Source organism: Mauremys mutica, chromosome 6 (assembly GCF_020497125.1).
Source record: "Mauremys mutica isolate MM-2020 ecotype Southern chromosome 6, ASM2049712v1, whole genome shotgun sequence".
Taxonomy (NCBI): domain Eukaryota; kingdom Metazoa; phylum Chordata; order Testudines; family Geoemydidae; genus Mauremys; species Mauremys mutica.
The window spans coordinates 40,619,286-40,643,058 of record NC_059077.1 but is presented as its reverse complement, the minus strand read 5'-3'; the positions used below and the strand labels follow the sequence as shown (position 1 = coordinate 40,643,058).

Genomic DNA, 23,773 nt, shown 5'->3' with positions numbered 1-23,773 from the left:
GAAAGTACAGTCCCCAGTCAAGGGTAGGGCAGCTGAAAGACATTACATCATAATGATTAGGTGGAAAACACCTTGGGCCGTGAGTCAAGCCCTGCCCTTTGTGCCTTTTACAAAGACCTGCTCCTGTTTCATGCCCCTCCCAAGTGGAATAAAAAACAGAGTTAGTTACACAACTCCACAGATCAGTTCTCCTCCCTGTTGGCTTCTTTCTTTTCTTCCTCCATCTCTTCCCACCCCTCCCTGATATTTATTTTCCTCTGTCCCCACCCTCTCTTTCACTTAGTTTCTAACCCCCTTCTTTTCCCATTTGCTCTCTTTCTGTCCTCCCTCTCCCTTCCCTTTGTCCCCATTTCCTGTCAAGCTCAGCCTCTGTCCACCAATGTTGTCCCTTTGTCCTCCTCTCTTTTTCCTACTTCAACCCTCTCATTCTTGTTACCTTCCTGACATCTTATGTGGGAAAGTGATCCTGTCACCTGCCTGAAATCTTGATCTTCCAAGGAATTCACATAGTCTCACTGAACTCTGCAGGACTCTGTGCAGGTACTCCCTTTTCAGGATTGGGGCCTATGAAGCACTCCTGATGGACTCCAAAAGCTGCCCTTCAGCCAGGCATGGCAAGATGAGCTCTTAAGGATGCGGTAATAGATATTAATTGGAAGCTATTAAATTGAGCCTTAATAAAAATGCTTCCTTCTGCACAATCGATGGAGCTGTGCAGCTAATAATTTAAATTTTAAGACAACATCACAGGAACTAGTTAAGATCCAACATATCTGACCCGCCAAACAAATTATCATCATGATTAATATCAGAGCCTTTATCTAATTAATATGACACCTCCTTATGCCACCACCTCAGCCTTTAACGTCACAGGTAGGCACCTGTGACGGTACCGCCCATAAGACTTTATGGAAATATGCTTAGAATGTGTTTTATGCTACATATGCCATGTAACATAACTCAAAGGTTATGATCTACTAATGTATTAATTCTATTTGTATGCATGTATCATTTTTGTATTCAAAGTTATGAATGTTATGAATGTTGGCTGTGTACTGGCTTGATTTCTAAATAACCTTAGTAGAGCATTTGGTCAGTTCCTGGAGAAAAGAATGTTGAAATTAAGTACCTAATCAAGAAACACTTAAAGGACAATGGATCTTGGAATGCTCCAATCCACATAAGAAGTCTACTTGAGGACATTTCAAGGTAGCATGTAAACAATGGATGGTACCTGTAAAAACTGAGAGTCATGCATGGACATGTGACTTGCCCAGGTGACTCCTAAACTCCATCTTGGAGCTGGACTTTGCATAGGGGTGAGGACGGGGTCTCCTCCCACAAGAGAAAGTCTATTTAAACCCTTGGGAGACCCCTCCATTTTGTCTTCAGCTGGCTAAAGAGAGCCTCTCATTATTTCATGATATCGGCGGAGATGTCATTGCTATAGATGGGCAAACCTGGAGCATACTACAGATTATTCCTCAACTGTTCAATGAGATACATTTCAAAGTCACGATTTCTACCTTCCTTGAATGCAAGTGGTAGCTTATTTCCGTCTTGGATAGATGTTTCTGATTAACAGGCTATTACCTGAAATGTATAGCACTGCATCTGAAACAATATTGTCCCCCCACGTATTGGCTGAGGCATCTATGTACAAAATGAACAGCTGATCAAACTTGGGATATATCATCACACGGGAGGGGATTGATGAAGTGGGAGTGGAGAACAAAATTGTCCTTCAGCCTCTTAGTGGATATCTGCCCAGTTGACTTTGGTAAGACAATTGGCTTTCTCTTCCAGCTCTTTCCTTGTTTTTTATTTTTTTACAAGGTCACAAGGATTTAGTAACATGAGAACAAACACTACTTAACCCAAGATAGCATACCAGGAAATCCCTTCGCTTTTGTAATTAATGGACTATTTTTGTCTGCTTTTGCATCTAATTATGCCTACTGACCATATTTAAAGGGTCAGCCCAATGCAGTTCACTTGATATTAATCTTCCCAGCTATCATATTTCTTTTAGAGAGACTATATTTACAGGTTTTAATTTTACTTCGCAGCTACACAATTGCTTTAGCACTTTTCCATATGTTGGTCAAAACCCTTGCTATAGACCATGATAACATGTAAAATGGGATGCATATTTAATCCCAAAAGCCCATCAAACACTCCTCTGTACAACATTGGAAAGCTGCCAGTGCAATAGTCAACCCTGAAGGGAATACAAGCTCATTCAGAGTCTACATGGTGTTACAAGAGTGCTCAGATTCTGGGCGTCCTCACTCATAAATCCCTAGTGATAAGCTTTATTTGCAATAAGTCAGCAAGCCATTCTACCACAAGTAAACTATTATTTCTAGCACTCTGGAAGTTCTGGCCCATTACTTACCAGGAATTTTACCTGGCCCCATTCACTGCTTGCAAACCAAAATATTTTCCTTGGTGCCCAGAAACTCAGTAAGTGGGCACAATTGCACAGAGGGTAAATACTTTTTCATCCAGACTACATTTAGGAGACTCATTGGGGCACCTATTTCTTACATTGCACTTGTTTTTACTTCATCTAAGTAGCATTCAACTAGAATTTTGTCTCAATCAGCTGGACAATCCAGAGTTCCCGGTTCTGAATGGCATTATTCTAATCCTCTAGTTTCTGGAACTGAGGGTTTGGGTTTTTTTACCTTCCTTTCTATCCACTTCTTGGCATGGCTGCTGGAGTTTGCTTGCATGGTCTGTCTCACTGTGATGAACAGCATTTATATTTAGTGACAAAGTTTTGCACTAGTAAACTATATTTTATTGATCTTACATTTAATTACAAGCGAAGTTTACTCCTCCAAAAAAGTCTCATCACTGACATGATCTTTCAAATATTGCTTCATTTCAGCTCTAATATTAATTACTTCAATAATCCTGTCATTATTTCCTGGAAACATTGGCTCTGGAAAAAATTGGAATCTGACTTGGCTGGGCTAGATGCAGAGGATAATACACCCCCACAGATAAAGGAGATTTAAAAATAAAATTTCAAAAGGTTTACCTAGTCAAATGCAGATGTTAATTGTGGAAGACTTTTCCTGCACATGGTAGCCTCAAAATGTGCCACAGGAGGAAGAGCATGTGGTTTCCTTTATATAACTACAGCGCTTCAGTCCTGGTTTAAAGCCCTTATTACGACTTCCACAATCACATTAGAGCCATTTTGTAACCTGGTGTAGATTTGGTACTTGAGGCCAGAGAAGCTGCATTAGTCTCTTTGACATGGGTCCCTAATTTATCAAAGAACCTGGAATTCCTTAGGGAAAAATGAGGTACCTTGCTATAGTTGCAGTTTAAAAGCTACAGCGTCTATCTCTCAAGTGTTAGCAGCTTCATTTTCAAGTACAGTTTCCTGAGAAGAGATTTGTGAATTCTGTATCACCCTAGAATTGAGGCTTTGTAGTCTATGATGTAGGGAAACCATCCGGGCAACTGTGATTTATGGTTTGTCAATGTGATAAGCGTACAGATAATAATTTAAGATTAGAAGTAGGGATATTCCGCTATCTTCCAGCTAGCTGATGCTCAAACACTGATCAACTACCCCTCTGATAAAACCCAATAATTTTGTTTTCCTCCTGCTACTAGTTGAAGTTGTTTGACTACTTCATGTAGATTTTTATTCTTGAAGCTGAAAAAGGCATCTCTCAATATCCACGGGCAGGTCTACACTACTGCTTAAGTCGATCTAACTTACGTCACTCAGGGGTGTGAAAAAGACACTCTACCAAGCAACGCAAGTTACAGCAATCTAAGCACTGTACACACTAGCGCTATGTCGGCAGGAGATGCTCTCCTGCTGACACAGCTTCTGCCTCTCACAGAGGTGGAGTAATTATGCTGATGGGATAATGCTCTCCCTTCAGCATAAAGCATCTTCACCAGCTGCGCTACAGCAGCTGTGCCAATGTAACACTTTTAGTGTAAACCTTCCCTAAGAGTATCTCCTCCCACCTTTACTGTTTGTAAAAGGCCGTGTAAAACAATTTTACTACTGCCCAGATTTTTTATAAAATGAATAATCTCAGTGAAAGTTCCAATTTGTTGCATTCCAAAATAAAAGGGAGGGTTGGGAGTAATTGAAACACTTGATTGAGAAATTATTTTCCAGCACTTTGCAACACGCCCTACAGTTAACAGTGATTGAAAATGAGACCTTCAGCATCAAAAGTATCTGCCTCTACTACTTGAGCTAACTCCATAGCTGGTATCACTAGAAGAATCTTATTCTCCTCTATGTACCATCTACTGGAGAGAAGCAAGACACTTACCCAGGGTGTTACTCCCCTTATTATGGGACGTTCATCTGAGTATCTGAAGGGCACAAGAATTCAAATCCCCAGATGGGCCACCATTTTGATATGACTCCACCATGCACATGTCCTCAGTGGGGACTGAGCCTAGGGCCTTCAACACCAAAAATACTAGCATCTACCATTTAACTGACAGAAATTACTGGATTAGCTAGTAGCAGTATTAGGCCTTTTTACTCTACATGGATCAGACACTAGTGGGGAAAGAGAGACACTTGGGCAGTATATCCCATGTACCCATCCCAAATATTCAATTCACCACCCCTTTTTCAACTGATGTAATTGGCACCATATCATTGCGTAAAGCAGGCACTATTATGCAAAACTAAAGCAACTGCCTTCCAAATCCAAATGGGGAGTTCACACACCCAATAAAACTAACTGTAACATGTAATTGATTGAGCTTCTTTATGCAGGCATGCTGATGGCAGCTGCAGAGAGTGGACCACAGAGTTCCTATATGTTGCCATTTTAAATTTTAAAATTGGGAGAAAATCTGCTTGAATGAAAATTAAAAATTTAGGGAGCATTAAAGGAAAACCTTTTGGCTGGTGAGAGAGTCTAAGATAGACAGCTTGTGAAACCATTAATGATTTGGCCTGAATCCTACATGTTTACTGATTCACAGCTTGTTTAACTTCTTGTATATTCCCAATCATTCCCAAAAGCCCGATATACCTCATCTACTATACAGTCATTTAATTACACTACAAATGAGTTTATTCAAGCAGTTACAAAGCAGAATACTGCTAAGATATTTGCTCAAACTTTCAAAAAAACAATGGTTCAAATTTAAACTCATGAAGTTTAACATATCTGACAAATCTCTGCTACAATGTGCCAAGACCAACAATTACGCTGTCAAATCATCAAAGCCTTTCACTTCACTAATGAAGGCAGGAACATCCATAGCAAAACTAACCAAACAAAAACACTGCACTCGATAACATTTGGTTCAGGAGGAATCCTTTCACTACATCCTTGAAAGAAACGAAATATTACAACAACATAATCAAGTATTAACAAGCCACATCACAAAATACACCTAGTGACATATTCCTGAGAATAAATCAGTGAAGCACAGGCAGAATTCACACATATTTAGATTACTTCAGAAAGTTAATGAAGTGGAAAAACACTGGAAGAGAAAAAAAATCCGTGTAGCATAATAACAATAACTTTAATTTCAGCTGTTTATACTTGTAATATACTGTAATAAATGCTTATGAGGAAGTATATTGCTTTGTATCCACAGATGCAACAGACATTATTGCTTAATTATATTCCATTTCATACAGAGGATAAGAGGAATTCAGGTACTAGTGGTATGTTACCCTTTAAACGTGCTGATAATAAATGTACAGTAAATCAACCAATCACATGCTGCCAAGTCAACTAATCACACTAAATGCCTGAAAAATGTCAATGCAAATTAATCTACTTCCTACCTTGTAAAGCGGAATGGAAATCTAACCAGAAAGATGCTTATGAATTCCTCTTCCAAGACATGAATGCTTTACAGGTATGGCAGAGTGAGTCCACCTGGGCCCAGAGTTGCTGCTTGAGCCCTTCCTTACCAGTGTGGGGTTTGTATATCCCGCCACCAGTACTCTATTCTACATTGGTTCTCACACCACCACATACAACAGAACAGAACACAGTACTAATTTCTCTATGAAAGTTTGTGATGTGTGGGGTCCCATTATATGCAGCTGGAGAACATTTTGACAGCCACTGGTTTATTCATGAAAACATCTGTGAATCCCAAAGGTTTCACACATTTTAGCCTGAATTCATTTGAAACCACAAGTTATTAGGCTTGCTTCAAATTACTCGGTGAAATTCAGCCAGTGTTACGCAGGAGGCCAGACTAGATGATCATAAATGTCCCTTCTGGCTTTACAGTTCTATGAAACTTGGGCTTTGGCTACACTTGCATTTCAAAGCGCTGCCGTGGCAGCGCTTTGAAGCGCTAAGTGTAGTCAAAGCGCCAGCGCTGGGAGAAAACTCTCCCAGCGCTGTCCGTACTTCACCTCCCTGTGGGGAATAACGGACAGCGCTGGGAGTGTGGCTCCCAGCGCTGGGGCTTTGACTACACTGGCGCTTTGTAGCGCCGCAATTTGCAGCGCTGCAGAGGGTGTGTTTTCACACCCTGCTGCAGCGCTGCAAATTTGTAAGTGTAGCCAAGCCCTCGGTCTGCTCTGGACTAGAGGTGGCTCTCTGCAATATGTTGCTCTATGACTGGCTGAGGCTCTTAAGAATATAAGGAGGATGAGGCACAGACAGACCTGCCTAACGTTTGCCCTTTGGATGGAGGCTCAGGGTTCCTGGCCCCATCTCTCTTTTCCTCTCCTCACCAGGAATCACTCCAAGGTTGGGTGGGTACAATGGCTAAGATTCTCTTTTGTTCTTCACCTGCTGGCCAAGTTGATGCCTTCCCTATCTTCCCCCTCCTCCAATGAGAAAATTGGGGACAAGATGAAAAGAGGGAGCAGCTGTCAGGGGAAGGAGAGAGAGAGACGCATGCACTGGTGAAACAGGGGTGGCAGCAGCTGATTCCTGCTGTGAAAAGGACCTTTTTGAAGTACTGTGGCAATTGCAAGAATTGAATATGTGGCGATGAGGTGCCTAGGGGAAAATCATTGAGGGGATGATTTGTGTGAGGTTGAGTACTGAGAGCTGTGTTTGGATTTTTATGTAATTTTAATGAAAATTATGCTATATTTTCTTCAGGCTTTTTGCTGAGCCATGTAAGCAAGTTTGGGGACAGACAATAGCCACTGTATGCACTATAGTGACTGACTGTCACTGGCATGAAGGGTGAATTAGCTGCAGCCCGAAATACTCCTACTCCCTTGGTCGATGCGTCACAACAAAGAAATAACTAACTAACTGTGACCAGAGAGGCACATTAGCTGTGACCTCAAGCCTCTAGCCATTAAAAGTCAGCATGAGGTTCCACTGGACTGAATAGGAAGGTAGACTATAGTAGTGGCTCCCTCTTTTACATTCCATTCAGGAATTCTGCAGTGAGCACTCAGTCGTATAATGCAGCTGCCACATTCTGGCTGAGAGCAGAAAGGGCTAGAATCAGCATGAGGAGGTCAGGACCAGGAAACAGCTCCTCATCCCATTGCAGAGCCAACTTTCTTTGTTAGTGGGCTCCTTAACCACCATAGGTTTGACCCAAATCGTTTGAGTCCATTTTTTGAGCCTCTCCTTGCACAGGAGTTTGGATCTATGAACCTGCCTTAATTCTTTCATGTACAGAGGTGGAGCCCAAAAAAGACCACAGGGCACAGCATGCAATGTCTGATCTTAATCCGAGCAGCATGGCATTGCCAAGATAGAGCATCACATGCTGGGACATGCAATCACCATGTGTTGCATATCCAAATGAAAGAGGAGTGGTCTTCATTTTTATCCAGGCAAGCGAGGCTCTTGAACTGACAAACTACCAATGGAGAACTGATATCATTCAGGCATCTTTGGTTTAAACAGACTGGTATAAATTTATTTTCAGTTGGGAAAAAATATTTTATGTATTCATTTAAAACAGTGTCTATGTTTTTAGGGCAGGAACAATATTTTACAGTGTACTCCTTACAGATTCAATTATACTCCATTTCAAATTTTGAAAAAAATTCTGCTTTCAATATTAAGCTAAGACTTTAAATTTTCTTCAAAACTCCATTTTAACATTTCATCTTTAGCTTCATGTGGCATCTAATTCTACAGGTTCCCAAGCATCTTTTTCGGTGAGAATATACATTATCTTAATTTGAGACACTGCAGTATGCTGGCTATACTGGATTTTGTTACTGACTAGCACCAGTTTGCAGAAAGCTCAAATGTTTCTTGTATATCACAACTGTCAGTAATAACATAGGAAATACATTTGGACTAGAAATCAGAATTAGAAAAGCACCCAGGCACACATGGGTGCGCACACACACATTCACACGCCCCTCCCTGCTGTTTACAGTAAGAAATAATTGGAAATTATGCACAAACAAAATGCAGAAGAGCTGTTACACTCATGGATTACTCACCCATAAGCTCCATTACTAATCAGTTTAATTGTTTCAAAATCGCTTTCACGAGGTTTCCTCCGGAGTTTCACTGATGTATTAGAGCTCTTTTAAGTAAAAAAAAAAAAAAAAAAAGGAAAGAGAACAAAGTTAACACTCTAGAGACATATATAAAACAGAAAAAATGCTTTACTGTCCTCAGGCTGCAACATGCTCATCAAAACCATGATGGAGTGTTCTTTTGGCTCTGGCCAATCAGCCACAGCTCAACTGGTCAGGGGACAGAGAAGGCTCTGAAACAAGCTGTTATTCCATCAGAAAGTTATATGCTATTCTGCATCTATTAATCCAGTCACCTCTGTGGTGGGGTGCTGGCAGACATACATGGGGCCAAATTCACAAAAATATTTAGCCAGCTAGGGATGAAGATAGCCACTGAACCAGCTTAGGCACTTAGGTGCCTAAGCACTTCTGTAAATCTGATCCTTGATGTATAGGTCAGGATGAACTAACAAAGGATGGATGAACTAATTGACTAATATGGGAGGTCAGAGCAGAGAGGTATGTGGAGAGGTGTTGGAGCAGCACAGGGAAGAGTGGGGTAGAAAGGAGGAGTTCAGAGCTATGCAGTGGGGCATACTAGGAGGCGTCAGTTCTGTCCCCCAAAACTCCCAACATTCATGCTCCCCCTCATGTTTTCCCCTGCTCCAAAAACGTTCTCACTGCTTCCATGGCAGTCCCTGAATCCTCTCTCCAGCTCCTCAGCGTGTGGGGCCCTCGCCAACACTCACCTCTCCCTAGGGAGGAGGGCTGAGATAGGAAAACTGGGCTGGACTGGACTGGCAGAGAGATTGGAGATGAGGAGATTATGTAAAGCAGCGAAGAGACTAAACACTACATTTTGTGACCGGGGTAATCATTGCCAAAGAACCAGAAGAAATGGAGGCAGAAAGCTGGGCTGTGGTACATGGGGAGGCTGACAATTAAGTGCCCAAAACATTAATGCAGAGTTAAAGTTAAGATTGCCCAATGGTGCATCACATCTTTCCAGGATGTCAAATCTCTGAAAACCAGGAAATATAAAGTTTGGCCACTCCCACAACACAACCTTAACCCTGCCCCCTGGAACTGGCAACAGCCACTAAGAATGGTTCAGTACCAGGGATGGCCCGTCCATATAGGTGAACTAGGCGGTCGCCTAGGGGTGTCCAGTTAAATGGGGTGCCAAATTTGAGGAAAAAATCAAATTAAAAATTAAAGGAAAAAAAAAAAGGAAAAAGATTAATAAAATACAAATAAAATAACGAAGATATAATTATTTAAATTCCTGTGCACGTACGGAGAGAATATTAATTATAATTCATTTCTCTACATGTCTGAGAATTTATTAATATGTCAAATCTTTTATTTACTGCAAAAAAAATATTTTAGTGATTTTTTTTTTCCAATTTGTGACGTGGGGTCAAGATTTCCCACTCTGCAATTTTGATAAGCAATAAATCAGCCACAGTGAAACACATTCACTAGTGGCAAGAGCTGCAATGCTAGTGACACCTAACTCGAATATACATCAAGGTCGCATAGCCAGAAATTCATGTAGAGCTGAGAGATTGCGAGTTGATGCATGTCAAACGGTCATTTTAACACACGTCGCAGGTAGATGGTTAAGAATCGAGCGAATACTATGGAAAATTGTGTTTCTTGGTGCCAAAGAATAAAGAATAATGTCTTTCAGCATTATAAATCCAAAATGTGAGTATCTTTAAGTGTTATTATCAGGCTGTATAATTATGAACTTTTCTTTGTTATAACTGGTTCACATGCAATAAAGAAGGTCCATAAAAGAAAAGTAATAGAGTTAATGCTTAATAGGCTACGAAAGTGACACTCCAAGCAGGTAACCATGAGGAAGGGGATTACTTTCCAAACAACTGGTGTTGGGTTATAACATTGAAAAAGGTCATTTTGTTTCTGTGTAAATGCTGTAACTAACTGTTTTAATAGATAAGTGAGTGTATGTTACTAATCATTGAAACTTTAAGCAGTGAAAAGACATGTTGGGATGGCTGCAATGTGGTTTAAATCGCCAACCATGTGGTGGGGGTGTCAGCCATCCTTAACGCTATAATGCTTACAGTCGGGAGCACAGAACATAACAATATTCAAATGCTCCATGGCAGAAAGAGGAAAAAGAAAGCCCTCAGGAGCGGAGTATCGTAAACGAAAGGCCAAGAAGGAAAAGGACCAAGCAAAATCGCAGGGATCCTCCCTGAAATATCTTCTCTTTAATCCAAATAAAGATGGAAGCAGTTCACAGCATCCATATGAAGGAATTTTACTTGGAAAGGAGGTTAGCTTACATCCGTATGGAAGCAGTTTGGAACATCGAGATGAAGATATATTACTTTGAGATAAGGATAGCTCTCATCCACAAAAAAGCAGTTTGGAAACGCATGATAATGGAAACTTACTTCTAGATGAAGGCAGCTCACAGCATCAGACTGATATGGAAGTGGAGAAAATGTATTCTCCTTCAGAGACACATGCAGAAATTGAAGTAAATGAAGTAGAAGGAAGAAAGGATGAGGAAGTTACAAACAAGTTAGAGCATGGGGACCCAGCTTCATGGCCCAGATGTGATGACAGTGGAAATTCTTGTGGAACATGGACCCGAACAAATTCATGAATTTCCCTTCCCTAAGGATGGAAATAAAAGAAAATTCTCTGCTCAGCATTACAAAAGGAAACTCATTAATGGGGAAGAAATGCATCAAAACTAGTTACAATATTCAGTGTCGAAGGACTCTGTTTTGCTTTTGCTGCAAGTTGTTTAGAAATCAAGCAATTGGTACATCACTTACTGAAAATGGTTCGAAGGACTGGAAAACATATCTTCAATTCTCTCTTCACATGAAAGAAGTACAGAACATTTGTAATGTTTTCAAAATGGGAAAGAACTTGAATTATGAATGAAAAAAGGAAAAACTATCAATGAAGAAAATTTACGTGTGATCAAGGAAAAAGAAGAATATTCGCAACAAATATTAGAGCATCTGATTGCTTTAGTAAGAGTTCTCGGTGGACAAAATTTAGCATTTCATGGCCACAGTAGAAAGGAAATATTACACACTCCAGATAATGGAAACTTTTTAAAATTTGTTTAATACCTAGCTTTGTTTGATCCAGTCATGAAAGAGCATCTACATAAAATAACTGATCATGAAACACAGGTTCATTACTTAGGAAAAAATATGCAGAATGAACTGATTCAAATCCTAGAAAATGCCATTAAAAAGAAAATTGTAGAAGCTGCCCATTCTGCAAAATAATTTTCAATAATACTAGACTGTACACCTGAAGTGAGTCATGTTGAACAAACGACAATGATCATTCGTTTTGTGGATATGGAGAAGTCTGCAGATGACAATAATGTTGAAGTGCTCATAAAGGAACTTTTTTTTGGGTTTTGTACCACTGAAGGAGATGATTTGGAACATTTATGACTGAAACTATTCTACAAGAGCTTGAAACAATGTCATTATCTGTTGAAAACGTACATGGCCAAGGCTATGATAATGGGAGTCATATGAAGGGTAAAGACAATGGTGTGCAAAGGAGAATGATGGAACTCAATCCTATGGCCTTTTTCGTTCCTTGCAGTGCGCATTCTCTGAATTTGCTTGTCAATGATGGTGCTACATGCTGTTTGGAGGCAAGCAGTTTCTTTGACCTGGTGCAATGTGTTTATGTGTTTTTCTCAGGCTCAACATGTCGTTGGGAGATTCTGATTCACCATGTGAATTCTCTAACTGTGAAACCACTTAGACAAGATGGGTCTTGTCAGACTCATTGATGCTTTGAAGCCTCCTATGAACTTGGAAACATTTATGATGCCCTAACTGAAATTTCTGATACTACTACCTTTACTGGATCATATGGCAATACAGCACTTTCAGATGCAGAAGCTCTTGTAAATGGCCTTTCCAAGTTCAAATTTGTGACTTCACTCATTTTGTGTCATAATATCCTTTTCAAGATTAACCTCACTAGTAAGCAGCTTCAGGAAAAGAACTTGAACATACATTCTGCTATTCAAAAAGTGGAGCAAACTAAAAATATTCTGGAGGAATTCAGCTGTGATAAAGGGTTCAGAAGAACACTGGTAGATTCTCTCGAGCTTGCTGAAGAAATAGACTTTCTGACAGAATTTGAACCAGAGCCAGTTCGCATTTGGCAAAAGAAACAGCAGTTTTTGTATGAAGGACGAGAGACACCCATTCAGAACCTAAAACAAAGGTTCAAAGTGAATTTCTACTTCGCAGTCCTTGATACTGCTATTCACTCGGTTGACGAAAGATTTCAACAGATGCAGCAGCTAGAGTCAGTATTTGGCTTTCTATATGATATACACAGCTTGCAAAAGAAAACAGCAAAACAGATAAGAGAATTTTGTTTAAAACTGGAGTCGGCATTCACTCACGAAAATTCAAAAGACATTGATGCTACAGTTTTGTGTAGTGAGCATCAGGCTTTTTCAAGATGACTTAAACATTCCACTCCAGAAGAAGTACTGAAGTTTGTTTGTGAAAATAAACTCACAGTTTTCCAAACATTTTTATAGCTCTATGCATTCTTTTAACTTTCCAGTTTCCGTAACTAGTGGGGAACATAGCTTCTCAAAGTTAAAATTGATAAAAACATATCTGTGTTCAACAATGGTGCAAGAGACACTTGTTGGACTTGCCACAATGTCAAAAGAGCATGAAATAGCTGGAAAACTGGATCTAAAAGAACTAGTGACTTAAAGCAAGAAAAGTCATGTTTTAAGAGCACAGAGTATTCTTTATTTGGAGTGTTTTGTAAATACAGGTTAAAGTTCATGAAGAATTTTCTTATTTCTTTCTGTCCTGGGTGTGGTGGTAATGGCAGTTAAAGCAGGATAGCGTAATGGATAATTTTGGATTTGTAATAATAAAAATTATAATTAACATTTGTACTGCATTTTTATTTGAAATCGGACTGAAATATTATCTAGCTGTCATGTACAAATCTATTCTGAAAATTTCATGTCTCTATTTTATCTCATCTCAGAAACATTGGTTGGACAAAAGGATGGACGGACAAACCAAATAATTAAGCCTCTATTTAAAAAAAAATGCTTAAAAAACATTAAAAGGAAAAAAAGGGGCAAAATGTTTCCCAGTTAACCAAAAACCTTAGCCTATATCTGCCTTGGGGTTTGGGGTGTCGATTGTATGGTTTGCCTAGGGCACTAGTTGCTGGCAGCTAGTTTAGGGCCACCCCTGTTCAGTACATGGGGTGGGAATAATTTACCATAATAAACAGACATCAGGAAAGGACTAAGAGAATGTGTTGTTTATGTTGTGCTCCACAGATTTGAATTCTAGCATTTATTGACATGCACTCCAACAGTGTCAGTGTAGTTGTATTGAACGGCGGAGGGATTTGTTGGAGCATATTGGCACAGCTATTCTGAGATGTGCACAAGGACATCAAAGGGATCAAATATGCCTCATTTCAGCACAAAGTTCTGTAGGTTGAGTTAGCAGTGGTGCATAGGGCTGTACTTGTCCTGGGGATTATCAATAATGTGGTGGCATACATGAGAGTGATTTCTGGGGCTAAGTAGGGGATAAGTGAAGGCACTATCTTGGAAGAAATCATCAGGGGAAAGAGTGACGGGGCGGGGAGGTTGCATTTTGCAAGTCTGGGGTGGTTTGTGTGGAGAAGGCCCAGTGCTTGAGTGTAGGACAGGTAGTTCCTTTTCACTATGCTTGACCTAAACCCCAGTTTTGCCTTAGCAAAGAGAAATGTCAAGACTATGTCTTAAAGTGCTCATATGTTCTGTAGAAAATGAAAAGACCAGTATGCACAGAGGATAGAGTTAAGGTTACATTGTAGGGGTGGCATGTATCTCAACTCTTCATATCCTAGTTGCCAGGGTTTGAAGTGTAGCTGACCTCGACATTCTGGAAAGGTGTGAGGCACCACTGGGAAACTTAACTCTTAATTAAGTTTGGGGATACTTAATGATATAAAGCTTTCCTATATGTATGATAAAGAAATCCTTCTTCCTACTTGATTTGCTGTTTATGTGCTCAGCAATTTTTTCATTTCCTGCAGGACCAGTTTAAATAAATGTTGAACCTCGGGGAAGCCACTCAATTGGGCCCCAAGATTTAGTGAAGAACTCTCTCCCCCATATCCTTCCTCAAAATAGGTCTGATATGCCAGATGGGAGGAGGTTTTAGTTCCCAAGAGTATGTCTGAATTGGTATGTATATTCCTTCACAAAGGGCTCAGGATATTTCCAGAGAGTTCTCAACCAACATGTACCCCCAACACATCAAGTAGCACTGTGGTATGAGTGGTAAACATCTAATTATTTTAACCTATCCCAGGTGGGTATGGCTCAGTGTGGCAGCACTAAATGAATTAGCCTTGCTTTCCTGTCTTGCCAAGTTGCAACTTGTAGGTCTTCGGAACCTCTGAGGATATCCCCCATTGAAAGGGGAAGGACCAACATTGGTGTTGGTCTGGGTATTTTGAAAAGGACAGGAGGCAGTGGGGAAAAAGCAACCATTTTGCACAAATAGGGTATATATAACATCACAGTACATGAAAGCAACTAGGCATGCTAACAGAACGATATAATCTGGAGCTGGAAGTGAAGACCTATTAAGTCATTTAATTCATTTGCTTGCCACAACAAGACTGTTCCTAATTACACATTTATGAGTGTTTTGGACAGTCTAGTTTTACATTTGCTAAGGAACGTGGTTTCCACCACGTCCCCTGGGTGATTATTCCAGAGACTAACACAATACACTATCATGAAGTGTTTCCTGATATGTAACCTGATACATATTTAACCATTAGTCACTCTGCATAATTCAGTAAGTCCAGCCCCTTAATATATTTTTTATTCCTCTTTAACATCTGTCCAGTTTGTCAGTATATTTCTGATAATTAAGTGCCCAGAACTATGCAATATTTCAGATGCAGATGGACCAAAGGTGTATAGAAAGGTACAGTTACCTCCGTGTCACAGCACCTGAACCCTTTGTAGATGGCATCCTGCCACCAAATCAAGAATGATCATAAGATGAAAAACCCCCAGACACAGTCTGAGGCCTTTTCCTGGAAATACTGGAAGTATTTTCATCAGATACCTGAGGATTCTATTTTACACGCTAGCAATACTTGTACAGCTTGTCATGCCAATTAACTATTACTGAACTGAATTATGTATGCAGCCCAAAGGCATTTGTTTTGTTTTGTTTTTTGCTGCAAAGCTGCACTGTAATCCTACCTCTGTTTTCTCTATGGTTTATTTGTTTAGAAGAAAAATGTATAGGTGTTTGTTTTTTATTATAATGGACCAAATTCTGCCCTTAAGCACACCGGTAATTCCAGTCATCTTCACTGACTTTTATTCTATGTTGGGCAATTTAAACAAGTCACTGCAAAGGATTATTTTATATTACTTATTACTACCCACAGCCCTAGTAGAATATCGTCACAATATGTAACTTCAAGGTGCAACAAAACATCTTTTCAATTCAATGCACAATCTTCCTACTCACAGATCTTAATTTCCAAATCTACCACTTTAACCTGCTGACATTTATCTGTTCAGTGCATTACACCCTCTTAAATTTTGGATCGCTGTGTAAGTGGAGCACTTAAAAAGTCTGTGCAAAAATTTCTAGTTTTAGTTTTGGAGGGATTTTTAAATCCTTTTCAAAAAGAGAAAAAAAAATACAGTGATTAAGCAGAAATGTAAAAGGTAACAAGAGAACAAGCGAGTCTCTAGCAATAGCTAACTCCATACACAGAAGTAAATATTAGTGACTTTATGAAAATGGTGAAAATTACAACTTCCTGAAAACAGAAGGCATAACTGGGCTATTGCTTGTTGCTATCTTTAATCAGTTATGCACGTTGACATTAGTTTACAAGTTAACCTATATTCTGTTCAGCCAGCCATGTAAAAAAATCTACTAGACAATGTAATGAAACAACGCAATTAACACATCATTGTATTTTTAGAACTGATATGCTAAAAACATCAGCCACTACCACTGTAACAGGAAGACTTACACTTACTGATTCATCTGTTTCTGGAGTTTCTGCTGTGCCACTGTCATAGTTAGCTAGCTGAGCTATTTCTGAAAACAAAGGATAGAAACTTCATTTTAGAATACATATAGCAAACAGAAGCAAGTGCCAAACTAAACCTTGAAAAAGTCACTTCTCTGGAATGGAGAGTTAACAAGTGTTGTATTACCTATATTAGTGGTTAAATGACCTTTAAAATTCAGTTAACTTCTCCAGCTTAGGAAGATAATCCCCTTTTGGAAATTCTGACCTGTTGTCGAATACCTTTATGAATCCTTCTGTGACAGAAATGGAGCTGCTATGTAATAATCATAGAATCATAGCATATCAGGGTTGGAAGGGACCTCAGGAGGTCATCTAGTCCAACCCGCTGCTCAAAGCAGTACCAATCCCCAGAAAGATTTTTGCCCCAGATCCCTAAATGGCCCCCTCAAGAATTGAACTCATAACCGTGGGTTTAGCAGGCCAATGCTCAAACCACTGAGCTATCCCTCACCCCCAATTCATAATGTTATGAATACTGAGATGTAACAACTTTATGAACCCCGTATGTGCCTGGGGCAGTGAGAGGAAGTTACTGTATAGTGAGAGGAAGTTATAAAACTTCCCTGTGGGAATGTATTGATCTAACAGGACAGGGCTGTGGGAACAGTATACAAGGAAGTAACACAAAGGCTTCCTAAATATGATCATTTCAGTAGACACTTGAAAGACAATGGGGCAAACTGTTGGCTTAAAAGATCCTGTATCCTGTCTCAAGTATGCTGTAAACCTTGGTTTGCCAGAGCTGGGAGTTACCAGATCTAAGGGATAAAACAATTAAAAAGCGATTCCTGTGAAGGGAGGTGAGTCACCAAGGACTGTCCAGAGACAGCGAGACAAAGAGACAAGCCGACACAGAGATGCACTGGGAAGAGTCTACGGAAGCTAGTCCTACTAGGGGCCCTATGTGGAAAATGTTAACCACCTGGTAAACTAGACACTCACATAGTGTGTTTAATTGTTTTTAAGATATGTTTGCTCTGTAATACTTGTGCTCTAAATAAATGATACTTTGTTTTAATGATGCTAGCTGGTCATTGAACACCACTGTCATTGCCGCCAAAGGAACAGATCTGCAGGGTCTGAGCCTAAGTCGGACCTGCTGACAGAATCACGATTAATCCAAACCTGAAGAAAAGTTCTGTGTAAGCTTGAAAACTTGTCTCACCAACAGAAGTTGGTCCAATAAAAAAGATATTACCTCACCCACCTTGTCTCTCTAATATTCATCTTAATTGTTTCTACCATGAAAGGCAATGGAGAAATATATACTGAATAATCAAATAGCTCATCTTAGCTTTCACTATCCTGCAGAAATAAAGGTTACTTATCTGTAACTGGCAGTTCTTCAAGATGTGTGTCCCCTCTCCCCCGTATTCCACATGCTGGTATGTATGCACACCACATGCCTGAGACTGGAGATTTCTAGCAAGCAGTGTCCATTGGTCTGTGCCGTTGCACTCCTTGTGCTCTGAAACAAGGGGCAGTGCAGAGCACTGCCAACCTACTTCCTCCTCTTACTGCAAATCTGTTAAGATCTGAAATAGAGGAGAAGGAGCACTGGTAATGGAATACAGATAGGAAACAAACATCTCAAAGAACTTCCAGTTATAGATAAGTAACCGCCATTCCTCCTTTGAGTGTTGGCTTCTATGTATATTCCACATGTGGCTGACTGGTTGGCAGTAGTCAAATGGGGGAGGGTGGATAGGGAGTTGCAAGGATGCAGTTGATATAGATGTCTGTAAAACTGCTGTTCCAACTGTTGCATCTGCAGAAGAGGCCTAGACTGAGGCGTAACGTTTCATGAAGGTATGGATGGAGCTCCAGGTAGCTGTCCTACAAACATCCAGCATAGGCACTTTTCAAAAAGATACTGTTGAGGTTGCTTGTGCTCTAGTAGAATGGGCCCTCACCCCATCAGGAGGAATACACGCCAACTGATAACAAAGAATGATGCAGCCAGAGATCCACTTAGAGAGTCTCTGAGCAGATAATACTGGTCCTTGTGATAGCTCCGATACATAACCTTGGTGGTTTCCCAATTGAGTTTTGTTCTTTGCAGATAGAAAATCAAAGCCCATCTGATGTTGAGAGAGTGAAGTCTCCTCCCACTGGAAAACTGAGCTTTCAGAAAGAATACCAGTAAGTGAATAGCTTGACTCATGTGAAACTCAGAAATTACCTTGGGGATGAATTTCAAGTGGAGTTGAAGGGAAACCTTCTCCTTATGAAATATGGTGTATGGCAAGTCACTCATGCGTCTGGGTGATGTGACAGTGACTAAGAAGGTGACCTTCATGAACAGGTGGCGCACTGAAAACATGGCTAAAGGGTGGTCTGGCAAATATGGAGAGTGCAAGGTTGAGTTCCCATTGCAGTTTTGATTTCACCATTGGTGGGAAGGTCCTAATGAGACCTTTCAGGAATCTAATTGCTGTTGGGTGAGTAAAAATGGAGTGGCCTTTTACAGGAGGATGGAAGGCACTGCTGGCTGCTAGACAGACATGCAGTGAACCTATGGGAAGCCTTCAAGTCTTCAGGGACAGGAGATAGTCCAAAATAGTAGGATTACCTGCTGACTCTGGGGATAACTGGTTCTGTTGCATCCAGATAGAGAAATGCCTCCATATAGTTAAATAGCATTTTCTAGAGCCTTTTCTGCTTTGACTGGGGATAGACTGAACGGCCTCTGAACATGAATGCTCTAGGTCTGATGCTCATGCAAATACCAGGACATAAGCTGAAGAGGGTACAGGCTGGGATGTTTGATCTTGACATTCTCCTGAGTTAACAGATCTGGGAAGGGACGGATGCTTATGGGAGGACAGATTGACATTTGTAAGATAACCGGAAACCAGAACTATCTGAGTCAGTTGGTTGCCATGAGAATGATTCAAGCTTTGTCGTGATGAATCTTTCACAGTGGTAGCAGTGGGACAGGAGGAAAGGTGTATCTTAGGTGGTATGTTCAGGAAAATAGGAGGGCATTGCCCTGGATTCCAGGCTGAGTGCTGCTCTACAGCAGTTATAGATGGAGTACCTTGTTCATCTGGGAGGCGAATGGATCCCAGGATGGCGTTCACTACCAAGCAGGAACATCATTCAGCGCAGAAATGCATATCTCCCATTCATGGTCTGTACAGAAATGTCTGCTGAGATTGTCCACCGCAGAGTTCTGTGCACCTGGAAGGTATGTGGTTCCTGATGCACCAATGCCATAAACTGATTACCTCTATACAGGGAGGAAGAGATTTGTCTCTGCCTTGTTTATGCAGAAGACTGTTGTCATGTTGTCTGATGTTATCTGGACATGAGGAGAACATACAAGTGGAAAGAATGAATTGCAAGCTGAATGGATTGCCCTCAGCTCCAGTAGATTGATATATATCCTGCCCCTCCCCATCCCCAGAAAACTATATGCCTTGCGCAATGTGGGCTCCCCCTATGAGGGATGTGTCTGTGATTATGGTCATGTTGGGTGTGGGTGGAAGGAAAGGGACTCCCGTGTGCAGTTGTTTCAGGTTTGTCTAACATACGAGAGCAGCTGTGATCTTAGTATAGATTGTTACCTTGGTATTCATATTGTTTCTGTTTGGTGAGTAAATTGACCAGAGTCAGGCCTTCGGGTAACAGAAGTCTGGTGAATGAGGTTATGTAGGTACATGAGGTCACGTGGCCTAGACAGACCTTGACGGAAGGAGATCTATGGGAAATTGGTCATATCAGCTGTTCGCAGCCTAGAATCTGTCCATAGGAAGACAGGCCTTCGCTGAGATCGAGTCTAGGGTTGCTCCTAAAAAGACTCCTAAAAAGTGGACTTTTCTTTGTTTATGCAGAGTCCCAAGGATGCCAGAAGAGAGAGTAAGAATGTGGTCACTGACTGGACTCTGGACTGGATTTGCCTGTTAGTAGCTAATCGTCCATGTACAGGAAGACAATATAGCTGTTTACTCTCATCTGGACCACCACCACTTAGAAGAACTTCGCAAAGATAATGCGGGGTACTGTAGCTATCCCAAACAGGAGTACTCTGACCTGAAAGTGCTCCTAAGGAATCTGAAGAGCCTTCTGTGGAATGGATGATTGTCCACATGAAAATAAGCATTTTTTCACATCAAGAGCCACGAACCACATGCCCTCCTCCAGAGAAGATATTATTGATGTCAGTGTGACCACGCAAAATTTTGATTTTCAAATAATAACTTTTAGCTGGCATAGAACGATAATTGATCTGCATCCTGTTTTTCTTGGGAATGATGAAGTATGGGGAGTAGAATCCTTCCCTCGATTTGGAGTGCCGTTTGCACTATAGCCCCTCGCTACAGGAGAAGAGTTCATTTCCTATGGAAGATTTCATGACAATGGTCTCTGAAGAGGGACCCAGAAGAGGGCTTGTAGGGGGGAGGGGAGAGAAATTCGATTATGTAGTCGGAGTGGATGATCTGTAGTACCCACTTGTCCTTTGTTATTTCCCTCCCTGGCAAAAAGGGTGAGGCCACCAAAGGTTTGGGGGGCAGTAGGGAATGGTGTTAATAAGGGGATGCATTTCTCAAGCATCTTGTCAAAAGAAATCCCTGGTTGGTGGATTGGGTTGAGCAGCGGTGGTTGAAGAGAAAGCTGTATACCTGATCTTTGTACCCTCTGGTATTTGCGCAGTGGTTTGTAAGGGTGCTGGTGGTAAAACAGCTGAGGGGGCAGTCTGCCTGTGGTGTTCTCTCTTTGGGGCCAGGGTATAAATGCCCAGGGAGCGGAGGGCTGTTCTGGAGTGCTTTACCAAGTGTAATGTCTCACCAGGTTTTTCACTGAACTCATCAAAAGCAAGACTAGACTCATCAAAGAGCAAGTCCTTGATAGTATTATCAAAAGAATATCTTGAACGCCAAAGAATGAAGCCATGATTCATGCATCATGACTATGGCTCTAGCTATAGCTTTAGATATGGTACTGGCTATGTTTACTGCTGCTTGGAACCAGGTTTTAGCCAACAGCTTACACTCATCTATGAAGGCTTGGAATTGAGGCCTGTCTTCTTGGGGAAATTTGTCATTAAACTCCACAACTTTAGAGTAATTAGTAAAATGATATTTTGCTAACAGGACATGGTAGTTAGCAATTCTAAATCCGAGGGTGGTTGATGAAAATACCTTCCCTCCCAAGAAGGTCAAGGCATTTGGCATCTGCGGGTCTTGCTTGAGGGTGTTGCAGTCCGGATCTTTCTGTGGCTGCCTACACCACTAAGGAGTTGGGTACTGGGTGAATAAACAGAAACTCTGCCCCTTTAGCTGCTACAAAATATCACCTCTCAACCCTTTTTAGGGTGGGGGCACACGATGCAGGGGGTATGCTATACTCTCCTGGCTGGTTCCATAAATGGCCTCATTGATTGGGAGGGCCAACCACCAAGGACCAGAGTGTTGTAAGACATCCAGTAGTCTATGCTGCATGTCTGAACCTCCTCTAATGGAAGCTGGCGCTTGGGCACCACCCTCTGCTACAGCTGCTGGTATTGTCTATGATCATCAGTAAGGCTAAGATTTTGGCATGAGTATTTTTATTAAAAGTCACAGACAGTACATGGGCAATAAACAATAGAATCACAGAAATGTACACAGGGATGGGGTTAGAGGGTAAGCAAGTCCAAGCCCCGCCACCCAGGGCTGAATTAGTGGAATTTTGAGGAAGTTGCGGAGGTCTCATAAAATCATGGAATCTGTGACTGACTCGTAGCCTTAATTATTGGATGGGGATGGTGATGATGGAGAAATTGCCTCATTGAACGAGGAGGACGTCATGGTACTGTCAGATACAGCTTGATTTTTCCCTCTGCATACTCAAACGAAGCCAGTTGGTTTTGGCTAGGAAGAGAGGGCCAATGTGAATCATGCACAGATCCAGAGTGCTTAGCATAAGGGTCCCATGCCATGGATCCCAGTGTGACCAATATGAAGGTTTGACCAGTTGAGGAGAGCCCCATGGCACATAGTGCAAACAGTCCCTTGGGTAGGCATATCTAGGAGGAGGAGGGCTGGAAGATCTTCTGGAGTCTCTCTCCAGGCTTGCCTCCCTATGAGGCAAGGGTTTGTCTAGAACATTGGATTCAGTTGACAAGAAAGTGGATTCAGGTTCTATCAGCAGTGCTGATGATATCAGTGAATACAAACTCTGACTTGTAGAAAGGATATGGGACAATCTCTTTCTCCATGAGGTGGTTTCTTTGTCCAGTGTTGACATGTCCTTGAGGAGGACTGGATCTGAACACAGAGGAGACTGAGGGTAGGGAAAGGTAAAAAAATGCCCTGGAGAGGTAAAGGTTCCAGTACATTCTGATCTAGAGTGCGAGAGGTCCCAGAGGTGGTAAACGATGGATCCAGTGCATCTAAGAGCTTGGGGGTTGGCAGATCCTTCTTGGAGCATGGCAGTACCATTGAAGGGGAATCCAAACTGCAGCTCCCAGTTGGTGCTGGCAGATGCCAATCCTTCGGCTTATGAGTTGGAGCAGGTGCTGGTACCAATGGACCCTTTCTCCTTCACATCTTACCCACTTGGTTAGGTTTATGGGGACCTAAGTATTTGGAAGCCATGCATTAGGACTCACCTGACCTACACAGAGTCAGGGAGTGATCTTCTCTCTTAGAGGCAAACCCAGGGGATCAGTCCTTATGCCTATGTCCCTTACTCTCATGAGAGGCCGGAGGGAATGATTTCTGGGTGAGTAAACTCTGGCTTCTGCTCTGGTTCTCATCCTTGGAGGCGCACTGCTCGCAGCCTGCAACCATTGTATAAGGGGGTCTCTCCATCCGGTGTCCAACTAGGGTCTCATGGCTCTCTCCATGAGATGTTTCCTCAGAGAGAGCTCTCATCCCTCACATGTTCAGGGAGGGAAGGAGCGGCAGATGATGCACTTGGTGGTGATGTGAGCCTCCCCAAGGCAGTAAAGGCAGTGCTGGTCTTTGTCACTGACACAGAAGAAAAAGGGGCAGGGGAGACAGTTCGTAAACCCTGGAACTTTAGGCATCGTCCTTCTCCTGAGGGGAGGGGAGCAAGGTAGGGTCCCTGGAGTGAGGAGGAAATTTTTCTATACTAACTATAACTAGAAAAACAGTAAAATACTAAAAGCCATTTACAATATATATCTACAGATAGGAAAGCTAGGCAGCAGCTTCAGACACAAAGGAATCCCATTCAGGCCATGTG

The 23,773-nt window shown here is 41.4% G+C and overlaps 1 protein-coding gene and 1 long non-coding RNA gene across 3 annotated transcripts in view; one reads left to right on the top strand and one right to left on the bottom strand.

The window, feature by feature from the left end:
* MAST4 (microtubule associated serine/threonine kinase family member 4) overlaps nucleotides 1–23,773 on the bottom strand; it is a 410,096-nt gene that overhangs the window by 33,342 nt on the left and 352,981 nt on the right. The window contains exons 13-14 of one of the 2 annotated variants that reach the window (XM_045020986.1): nucleotides 16,523–16,584; nucleotides 8,414–8,499 (exon numbers count right to left, since the gene is read on the bottom strand). In XM_045020986.1, the coding sequence (XP_044876921.1) occupies nucleotides 8,414–8,499; nucleotides 16,523–16,584 (148 nt within the window). Of the gene's footprint in view, nucleotides 1–8,413; nucleotides 8,500–16,516; nucleotides 16,585–23,773 lie in introns of both variants that reach the window. The other variant, XM_045020987.1, reaches the window with a different exon arrangement.
* Nucleotides 176–20,824, top strand: LOC123372683. The gene is made up of 3 exons (XR_006580404.1): nucleotides 176–540; nucleotides 18,642–18,721; nucleotides 20,416–20,824. It is a non-coding gene; the product is annotated as an uncharacterized LOC123372683 (long non-coding RNA).